Consider the following 10,869-nt stretch of genomic DNA (forward strand, 5'->3'; position numbering starts at 1 on the left):
TCCACATTTTCAACCAATATGGAACTATTACCCACACTACTCACACTTCATACATTCTCAACAATAAGGACATATATGAACAAAAATCAAGAAAACAAACTAGCACAATCTAAACAAAGATAACCAAGAACCAACAACAAAAATCTAATCTTAAAGGCTCACACGGCATATATGTTGTGAACATATGAAGCTTTGAATAATATTGTAGCCATTAGATGAAACATTTCACCATCTCTCTCCTCATCGTCACCCACTATTTAATAATTTTCAAGATCAACAACATCAAAATCAGTCGTTTGATCAATGGAAGCATCTCAAAAATAAATACATGAAAGAATTGAGAGTGTGATCCTCTCAAAATCTCAAAATTAATGCATGAAAGAATTGAGAATGTGATCCTCTCAAAGTCTCAAATTTGAATCTTATTAAGTCTTAACAATCTTTATGTTGGGTCAGTCTATACAAAACTTGAATCTGAATTTTAATTTTAACGAGACTCAAACATGAAATTCAGCTCGATCATTCATTTGTTTTCCATGACTTAAATGCTGCTTTGATATGATAGTCTGTTGCTTTTGTAGTTAAATAGTATCTTGTAAATGATAAAGATTGTTGAGATATTTACAAGTAACACCAGGCAGAAGAATAAAATTGAAAATAAAAAACGACTAAAAAAAGTTCACTTACATGAACTTAAACAAACAATTAAAGCTCTGAATATCTTGCTTTATAGAAATATTATAAGCAAAATTTGAAATTTGTTGATTGCATAATACAAATTTGTTCGATTGATTACATGAGTCTACCAACATAGGTAGCTCGGGGATATTGTCGTTGCAACTGTGGCCATTGAACAAAAATTTGGTCTGCCATCGACAACTTGTATAGGAGCAAGCCACTCAAGGAGAGCCTTTTCACTCTTGCGATACTCTCGACGTAAAAAATTGACGACCATCTGATTCCAAGTACCTATGCAAAAGTTAAGCATACTTAACATCACAAATTAGCAATTGAATCGTATATAAATGGAATTATGCAATAGATAACAGAGGAATGAAGGGAAAGTGAACCTTAAATATAAAGGCAATAACACAAAGGGGAATGCAAGTTCCAGGTCCATTGCAAAGTATCTGGATAGTAGCAATACAATATCGTTCAGATTCTAACAAATTAACACCGGTTATTGATATTAACAAATAAGGATAGACATGGTACCACTTCAGGCCTAATTTTAATCATCAGCCATAATGCATGGACTATTGCGATTAAAGTAGTCCAAACTGAGGTTATATATGATTGACCAACTTCCCTACTTCGATAAATCTTCATGAACTGTGCAGTATTAGCAACGTCTATTCCACTCTGCATTAAAATCTATTCCTGATCAGAATTTGTAAGCCAGTGTTGACACCCAGACGAAAAATTCAGAACCTATTAAACTATTCACAAAATTTCACATTTTGCAACTATGTTTATAGAAGAAGAAAAATAGAAATAGAGTAGGTAAAGTTTCATTGAAACAAATACTTTATCTCCAATCTCCAGGTCTGAATTGGAAAATTTCCAAGATTTGCAAACCAGAATGACAGAAACATAAATGATCGGTATCATGCAGAAACTGGTCGCGACAAATAGATAGATTCCTAGATACACTCCTGAAAGAAACCTATATGGGACCAGGGAGCATTCCCTTGAATTTAGTTATTCAGGCATCAATTGGTGAATCATTAATAGTCATGTCCGTGTATATAATCATCAGTCAAGTTTAATTCTTCTCACATCCAAACAAGACTTGAGCCTATATAAATATATTGTCCAAACAAAAAGATTTCCATGGGAATGCAATGTAAGACATAAAATGTTGAGCATCTTTTATCCAGGCACTATAAGATGTGGAACATACACAAATCCTGTTAAAATAAACCATACACCATTAACAATTGATTCATATATTGCAACAAAGGTGCACCAACGAAGTAACCAACTACCCAGTATTGCAGAACCCTCAACCCCCACCTATAAACAACAACAACAACAATAATGATAACAGCAGCAAAGAACATGACTATTAGATAAAAGGTACTTGTAGAGACAAGTATTCAGAACAGTACCTCAGATGCAAGGGAGTTCTCCAACAACATAGCTTTTTGAAGACTCATATTATCAGTAGCAGCAGCAATGTAGAATCTCGGAGTAAACCTATCTTTCTGTAACACTGCCAATAGATTAAGCATCTCGGCAGTATGACCCCCTACAGTAGAATAAAACTAAATTTTGCAAAATTGCCATAAAATGTTTTGATATGGATGAAAAAGAAGGAAGGTAATCTCAAACCTGATCCTAAAATAATAAGGGTACTAACAGGTTTTGATGCTCTTTTGCTCAAGGGTCTTCCACTACAATAATATATGACATAAAGGACACGAACAAAGATCAAGATGACAACGAAAGCGACAGTTGAAAGAATAACAGCTGAAGATACACTAGAGAAGCAGCAGCCATTGCCTTTTTCCATCAGAGACAGATTCAAGATTTTCAGTTGGAGCTACAGGTACATCTTCACCACAAAATTCTAGAAAAAATCAATGGAGCAAAGATGATTAGTTTCATATGCATGTGTTTACACTCACAGGGAAATAACTACCTATATGCAAAAGAAATGCGTCGTTAACTTGTTAAAATAATATGCTGCATCAAAGACTAAATTTTATATAAAGAGACTCATCTAAGAGAAGAAAGAGAAATGTACAGAAATGTAAATGATACTATAAAGCTTCTTTTGATCTCAAGTTAAAACATGATGATTGCACATAGCAAACAATCAGGTGTCTTGGTATTCTATAAAAAGGAGCACTTTGAGTGGTCATGGTATCCACATGATCAAGTGAGTAAATTCACAAACAAAAGGAAGTGACTCAACTGGTTAGAATGCTTTTTGTGAATGAGTGAGTATTACCATTTCTTGTAACTCTTGATTTTGAACTTAGGTTTGCATGGTGGTATGTGTCTTGGGGGTGATTTTGAAGAATTTTCAATGTTGTTAAATAACACCTATAGCAGCGCTGTAGCACTGTCGCATAGAAGAATTTGAACAAATCGATACTGTTTTGCGGTAAACTATTTAGTACAGAATGTTGTCAACTAGCAACTATAGCGACGCCATAACATTATTGTGTAGCAGAACTTGAACAAATCACAGTATTTCGTGATTCACGATTGACGACACTAACTATTTTAGATAAAATTTACGATCTTATTTTGCTTGGTGTGTATTGCCATAGTGTGCAATTTTCCAATACCGCTTAAAATCGCTATATATTTAGTAGGGAAAAACGTGAATACACCCTAAGAAGCCATTTATCTTAATAATATTATCAAAGGGAACTTGATATTACGATGAGAATTTCATGAAACGAATATTGGCTAGTACAGAAATATTCATAAAAATAAAAATATAGTGCTATATGTGTTCTCAATCGTGGATCGCGATGCGGAATGGATCTCTACTGCGACGCAGTTCTCTGATGCTATACCTTCTGGTGGAGCGGCAACGGTGGCCGCAAATCACGCTGGAATCGAATAGTCGCGCGCGCGAAAGGGAAGGAAAATTCGAAAGAAAAGGGAGAGAGTTAAACCTGGGATTCTCACTGTTTTGAAGGCCGATGAGCAACTCCGTAGCGTTTACCGGTCAGCTTTTTGTTTTCCGGCTAGATGAGTTCAGTTCGACTCAACCTGCAAAGGACAAGCCATGGGCCTGAAGTGGTTTGGGCTTGGAATAGAATCTAATATGAACCTTATTTTTTGGAGAATTTGTCCGGCACCCTTTTAATTTAATCTAGCACCCCTATCTTATTTGTACTTTTTGAGATTTTGAAAAACTTTATATTTGTACGGCATATTTTGAAGCTTTTACCATATTTTTATAAATAAGCATTTTTTTTATCAATATTTATATATTTACACAGATAATTTTGAATTCATAGTGGATTTTTCACAAAAACTATGCTTTTTTATTAATATTTTTGAAATGTCGGGTAAAATCTAATTTTTTTACATGCTCTTTTATCGACATTTTTTTAAAATATGATATTCTACCTGTGTTTTTATTGGTATTTTTTTTTAATTGCTATTAAAAAATTATACATACATACCAATAATTTCAAAAATGACAATAAAATATATGTAAGATATTGCATTTTTGGAAAGTGTTGTTAAATACACGAATATGACTGGATTTTAAAAATATGGTAGATCTTTTTCTTAGTTTTTTTTATTTCATTTTTTGATTTTTTTTTTTAATTTGAAATTTTGTTACGTACTAGATTTTCTGAAAATGTCGGCAAAAATGCTTATCGAATAATGGCCTACCAATTTTTTTGATTGGTTATAGAATTCTTTGGTTGTCCTAACAATTTTTTCGTCTAGAAAATTTTACATCGTTTTATTAATGAAAAAAATGAAATGGATATTATTGGTATTAAAAAAATTATGGGTGTCATGTTAAATTTAAAAGGTGACCGTATAAATTCTCAAATTTTTGTTTCTCAAAATATAGAAGGTTTTCTTTTTTAAAAACACAGTTCTTTTTTTTTCTATAATATAATAGGTTTTAATTGTTACTTTTGTGAGTAAAGTAAGTGTTTAGTTGTTGTTATAGTAAAAATAAAATATACAATAATTAATAAAATAAAATAACTTTAAGAAAATAAATATATATGAGAGAGAGAGAGAGAGAGAGAGAGAGAGAGAGAGAGAGAGAGAGAGAGAGAGAGAGAGAGAGAGAGAGAGAGAGAGAGAGAGAGAGAGAGAGAGAGAGAGAGAGAGAGAGAGAGAGAGAGAGAGAGAGAGAGAGAGAGAGAGAGAGAGAGAGAGAGAGAGAGAGAGAGAGAGAGAGAGAGAGAGAGAGAGAGAGAGAGAGAGAGAGAGAGAGAGAGAGAGAGAGAGAGAGAGAGGGGGGGGGGGGGGAGGGAGGGAGGGAGGGAGGGAGGGAGGGAGGGAGGGGTTATAAAAAGAGTATGCTTACGTGAGGTGAGAAGCTATGTACTCTTTTGGTATTTGGCATATGTTCTAAGGGGTCATCGGTTGTCATTTTTCGCAACTAAGGACGAGGTACTTCTAGAGGTCTTATGGGCATATATTCAGGGGACTCCTAGAAAGTGGTAACTGCCCCACCTTGATTAGCAAAACAATTGATTGCATACTTCTTAAGGAGTCATGGGCATGACTTACTACGTGGAGTTATGAACTAAGTAAGCGTCGTTGTCCATGTTTCCCCTAAGATGATCCCTCTGCTAGTGGGGGTGATACGTCATGAGACAGACGCCTGATGAGGCAAAGCATATGTCGTCCTAGACGTGGGCCTCTAATAAATATATCACTACATAATTCCTTAAGCATGATGGGTTTGTTAAAGACCAGGTGATTTAAGTGTATCACTTCTTATCGATGAACTTTGTGGTGAGGGGCGAATCCCTAAATTAGAGGTGAGTCTCTTAGTTAAAAGCGAGCCCATCAGTGAAAGGTGAGTCATCGCCTCTTTGATAGGTGTCTCCTTAATAGTAATGTGTTAGTTAGAGATGTAAAAACATTAATTATACACTCATTTAATGTAAGCAATGACGAATTGTTTTCAAGACGTTAACCCATCTTGGTGCTCACATGTGTCAGAAATGTACTAAGTTATTTAAAGCTTTTATGGGCTAAAAGGTTTGGACGTTTGTGGCCTCAAGTTTCACTATAAGAGCTTCTCTACTCCCTCCCCTCCTTTTCTTTTTCTTACTTATTTTGCTCACACAACTTCCTGGAAGTTTCTTATGGTTTTCTTTCTGAATGGTCTTCTATAAGTTTCTTCCAGCTTCTCCTTCATTCACGGCCTTTTCAAGTATGGATCTCTTATACCTTTCCTCTCTTGTAACTGTTATGGTTATGGATTTTAGACACAATACTTTTAGTAGGGTCTAGGCTGGCGTGAAATCGAGGATTTTAGCATTATTATTAGCGACTATGATGGTGGTGGTGGTTTCTTTTTTATCTTCTATTTTCCCAAGAACAAAGAGGTAATGACTTCCCCTTCCGTCGTGTCTAAAGAGGTTGTAGATATTAGATCCCCTTATACCACCAAGGAGAAAATCCTCTTTTTTCGGGCAGAGATGGACATCATGTCTTCAAAAGATGAAGAGATGGTCATACTGGAGGCATGTTCTTCATTGGAGAGGGTTACCATCGTTGCTCTTTATCAAGGATGTGGGGTTTACTTTTCCCTTTTCTTCTTTCATAATGGATGTTTTAAGAGTCCTCAATACTACATCCTCTTAATTGGTTCCTAATAGTTTGGGGCTTTATTAGGGCTTTCGAAATGGTGTGCGAATGGCTGGAAATCTCCCATACTTTTTTGTTTTACACCACTAGGCTTTCAAATGAAAGTTGGGTAACCCTAGAAGGTCATTTGGGAGTGGGACATTTCAAACCCACTCAAATCATTACAAGAATTAGAAGGATAAGTTTTCCCGAGTGAGAGGGAAAAAGGATTCTCGTGTCATTAGGGGAGAACATGGTGCCCCTCTCTTTTCATTGGCTTGGAAAGACAAACCCATGGCGATCGTGGGATACAATGATAAACACCTTACTCTCTGAGAGGCCAGGACAGTTCGCCTCCTGGAGAAGTTTGAGGTTATGGATTCTCGTACAATGATTAAGGTGTGGTAGGAGGGTGATGATTCCCTTGATGAATACATGAGTAATCTTTTAATACTTTAATGCTTTTATGGATATCCTCAAGAATTATGTGGCATTTATTCTTTGTTTTGCATATCAGGTGGAGAAGATAACTTTGGAGAAGCGGAAGAAATGATGGGACAAAATCCAAGCCGCTTGTGGGGAGATTTATAGCCCTAGAGTCATGTCAATGGCTTTATTATCAATGGACAAAAGTGGTGGGCTAAATAAAAACTTACTGACTCTCCCAATGCCAAGGTCTATAAGCGTGAATGGGGTTTGTTCAATGGCTACTAAGGGCAGAGTTGTTCCGCCTACCACGCATGAGGTAGGTGCTTGAAGGTCCTCTATTGGTAAGATTATGCTAACCTAACCTTCTTTATGGAGTGAGTCTGACTTTGTCTCTGTCCACTTTACTTGCTCTTATATGCCTTTCTTTGAGAAGTTCCTTGGTGATTACCATGCCATCTGCACTAAGTCGTCCTCCAAGCTCACTAGCATGAAGAAGGAACACTTGCTGAGAAGACTAATGTTGGAATGTATCGATTGAGATAGGCAATACCAGGTCGAAAATAAAGTTGAGGGTGAAGCTAAAAAAATATGAGGAGAGTTGCTCCAAAAGCAAAATGATTTTAGAGACACTAGAAAAGGAGAAGGAATCTTGGAAGACCAAGTTGGCCCTTGCAGAAACCAAAGCCAAGGAGATTTCTTCCATAGTGGAGTCCTCGAATTTATCTTTGAAGGAAGCCCACCTCTCCAAAAAGGAATATGAAAGTGAGGTGTCGAAGCTCAAGGATGAATTGGTGGAGACCTATGACACTTATTTTGAGCTTGCAAAAGAAAATGTGTTTTTCTTCTATTATGAGTCAGATTTGAGATGCTCAATTGGTGGATGATGAGAAGTGTAACACCCTAAAACTCTTACTCATTGATTAAAGAATAAAGTCAACATTTTAGGATTCGACTCAAACATAACGCACATACTTTTCAATTAATTTAAAAAATCGCAGCGTGACTCAAAATGAATAACATAAACTTCAATCATCTCTTCAAATGAAGTACTTAATGGAGTTAATTAAATTCAAGCATTAATGCAAAACAATTTAAACGCCTTATTCCCTGATGTTACAATTCAGAGCATTAAACCATCTAAATAGCGATAAGCGATAAAATAAACAAAGAAAAGCTCCAAGACCGTCTTCCAACTTACAACAGCACTTACTCTTCATGAGTATATGTATAATAATATACAGAGCAACACAAAACAAACAAGAAAGGGGTGAGAATACGCCCAAACATATTAACAGTGTAAAAGAATACAATGGTATCTTAAATCATACAATCAACAACACACATTCAATTCACGCGTCAACATAACAATTCAATTTACATAGCCTTTATGTATGAAAATGTGACTCACAGCTCCACTCTATGCATGTGGTACCAATTTGGATATCATATGTTTGTTCTGATCTCATCCAATCAACAATGGTTCCTCATTCGAACCGGGGTCCCCACTTTTGAACCCCAGATGATCATCGGCCCCCACTTCTGAACCCATGTCTTGCCTCTTTCAACACACTGACACAAATGATACATGACATACAAAGTAATTAAACAACAACAACAACATTTATGGTTCCATTTCTAACCATAAATAACATGCAATATGACACACACAGTAGTCCCCACTTCTGAACTACTCACCCCAATACAAACAATTTCATTATTCGAAATTATACAAATAACTTGAGTACGATTTAACTCGTCATAATATTCCATCACAACAATTCAATTTCAATAACACACTTCAACAGTAGATAAACATCCGCTGCACGTGAAAACAACATCAAAATTTTAACCGATCGTTCAAAAATGATCTTTGGAAATCATGACGATCATCGCCCTGCCTGTCATCTCTCTTTCTCAAAACTCGTCACCCCTGTGATGACCGGCGGGAGGAATCCCACCTGGATATCGTGACGGTCTCCCTATCACCCTGCTGACGACCATCAGTTATTCTAGACGTATGACGGGAAGCCCATCACATTATTGTAGAAGGTAGCATCTGCATTTCAGCCATCGGAGCTCATTCGAAGCTCTGATTCGACTCCCAGTGCCCCAATTTGCATAGAAAACAATAGATACATATTATACCACAATCAAACCATCATATACGCATCAATTTAGCATCCAATTTCATCAATTAATCATAAATTCAAGGTTATGTTCATAATTAAAATATACAACAATGGTATTCATAATATGCATGTTTATATCCATCCATCATGCATAAATTCAAGTAATATACATAACACGAAATTACACATTAAACATGGAAATTAGCATGGATTTTACACAATCATCATTAAAACTCACAAAGTACAACCATGGTGAAGAAAACCTAAATGAGGGTAATGTTTCCTCTTTATCCTTCATGTAATAACACCTATATTAGAGTAGCCCCCCCCCCCCCCCCCCCCCACCTGAATTTTCAGCAGCAAAACAATCAAAATCTTTGGCTATGGTGTTATTCCCCTTCAAGAGTTTCTTAGATTTGCCTCTTTTCCATTTTTTTACAGCTTCTATGTATCAGCTCCTTTTTCTCCCCTTACATATACTATTTATTTTAACCTAAAATTTTATTTAGTTAATTATTTCACTTTCATATATACTACTAACCTTTTGTGTGCCTAACTTCTGCGTACCAGATTGAAGATCTAACCCTTTGCAAAATTATGGCAAAAATGGGAGTAACAAATAGGTTTTTGTTTAGTATTGACCTTTTGGTAAGTGCTGATGTTGTGCTCCATGCTGGAGCATTGGGAAGGACATTTGGTCCTTGTATCTGTGAAAACAAATATATTTGTGTTAGTATTATTCATAGCATATTCTGATATTTGCTACTAATTGAGTGTCTGTGCAAGAATAAGTATGTGAATGATTGCATATTGATATATGTTAATTATTATGATTGTATGCTACTAACTATATGATACTAGATTCATGCATGACTAAGTTTGGAAATAATTGCATGATTGTCTGTTTGGTTTAGAGCAACTGAATGGATTATATGTAAGCATCTGAATGTTGATGCTTTTGTCTTCTGCTGTTGTTGGTGCTTAACCTTGATACATCGAAGTTGTTGCTACTTAAATTCTCTGAAGATCCAAAACATCTACTGGTTGTCACTTGTTCTCATGAAAGAAGTGTTATTTATCTTGAAGAGTTGTTTTGCCATAATTTTCCAAAAAGGAGATTGTTGTTCCTATTGGACTGGTTGTATTAGGCAAAAAAACACCTTGGATATATATCCAAGTGTTCAATATTGGTCTATCTTGCTAAAGTTGTATGGAACTGCAAAAGGGACACATGATAGGTGCGATGCTCCAGCATGTTGGTACGACATATGGGTCTTGTACAACAAGCGCCAGATTTTGCGTTTTAACAGAATCTTTTGAGAAGATTCAATTATGTTTTATTTCTATATGATTTGTTGGACAACAATGAAGATCAAATCATTTAAAATAGATTTAAATTTGAATTTGTAACAAACCAAATCATATCTCTTTGTTGGAGATATTCAAGGAGCAAGTCTAATATCCAATAGATGTGCAAAGATTATGGACGAAAATAACTGTAGGTTCATAAGGAAAAATCCCAGAGTTATTTTGCTATATAAGGATCTCAAACTTACATTGTAAAACAAGCATTCACATTGGATATTTTAGAGTGCTAGGGTTTACAAGGGTCTTCGTTATTTTATGTACACCTTTATGTTTCAGTAACTCGACATAAAAGGTTTGTTTAGTTGATTTGTAAATTCCACATTGTTATGTACACCTTTATGTTTCAATAACTTGGCATATAAGGTTTCTCTAGTTAAGTTGTAAATTCAACATTGTTATGTACACCTTTATGTTTTAGTATCTTGGTATAGAAGATTTGTCTAGTTGAGCTATAATATTCAAGATCATTCATCTTGTTAGATTGAAGTTGATCACTAGGGTTTAGTAATTGTTATCTCCTATTACGGGTTGTTTGATAGAGAAGAAAGTGAGTAGGACCTCATATTTAGGGGGAGGCTCTAAATAAAAAGTCATTTGGCAGTGTTATGAAGAGGCGTTGAACAACATAGGGTTGGTTGTTGCTTAT

The 10,869-nt window shown here is 35.6% G+C and overlaps 1 protein-coding gene across 2 annotated transcripts; it reads right to left on the reverse strand.

Moving 5' to 3' along the window:
• Positions 1 to 705: 705 nt before the first annotated feature.
• LOC127119765 (uncharacterized) lies at positions 706 to 3,822 on the reverse strand. 2 transcript variants are annotated; one of them, XM_051050070.1, is made up of 6 exons: positions 3,636 to 3,822; positions 2,335 to 2,572; positions 2,112 to 2,251; positions 1,216 to 1,362; positions 1,071 to 1,130; positions 706 to 969 (listed from the first exon to the last, which is right to left on the reverse strand). In XM_051050070.1, the coding sequence occupies exons 2-6, from the start codon at positions 2,513 to 2,515 to the stop codon at positions 793 to 795; spliced, it is 705 nt and encodes a 234-aa protein (XP_050906027.1). In that variant the 5' UTR covers positions 2,516 to 2,572; positions 3,636 to 3,822; the 3' UTR covers positions 706 to 792. The 2 variants fall into 2 exon arrangements, with proteins under 2 accessions (XP_050906027.1, XP_050906028.1); XM_051050071.1 differs by having other exon boundaries at positions 3,534 to 3,802.
• Between the last annotated feature and the right edge of the window lie 7,047 nt (positions 3,823 to 10,869).

Source organism: Lathyrus oleraceus, chromosome 2 (assembly GCF_024323335.1).
Source record: "Lathyrus oleraceus cultivar Zhongwan6 chromosome 2, CAAS_Psat_ZW6_1.0, whole genome shotgun sequence".
In the NCBI taxonomy this organism is placed as follows: Eukaryota; Viridiplantae; Streptophyta; class Magnoliopsida; order Fabales; family Fabaceae; genus Lathyrus; species Lathyrus oleraceus.

What these genes read in the sequence shown, in the direction of transcription:
- LOC127119765 (XM_051050070.1), bottom strand. Translation starts at nt 2,515, where the DNA reads ATGGAAAAAGGCAATGGCTGCTGCTTCTCTAGTGTATCTTCAGCTGTT. An exon ending in CCTTATTATTTTAGGATCAG is followed by an intron (nt 2,252 to 2,334) that starts GTTTGAGATTAC and finishes ATTCTACTGTAG; the next exon opens with GGGGTCATACTGCCGAGATG. An exon ending in TTATTGCCTTTATATTTAAG is followed by an intron (nt 970 to 1,070) that starts GTTCACTTTCCC and finishes ACTTTTGCATAG; the next exon opens with GTACTTGGAATCAGATGGTC.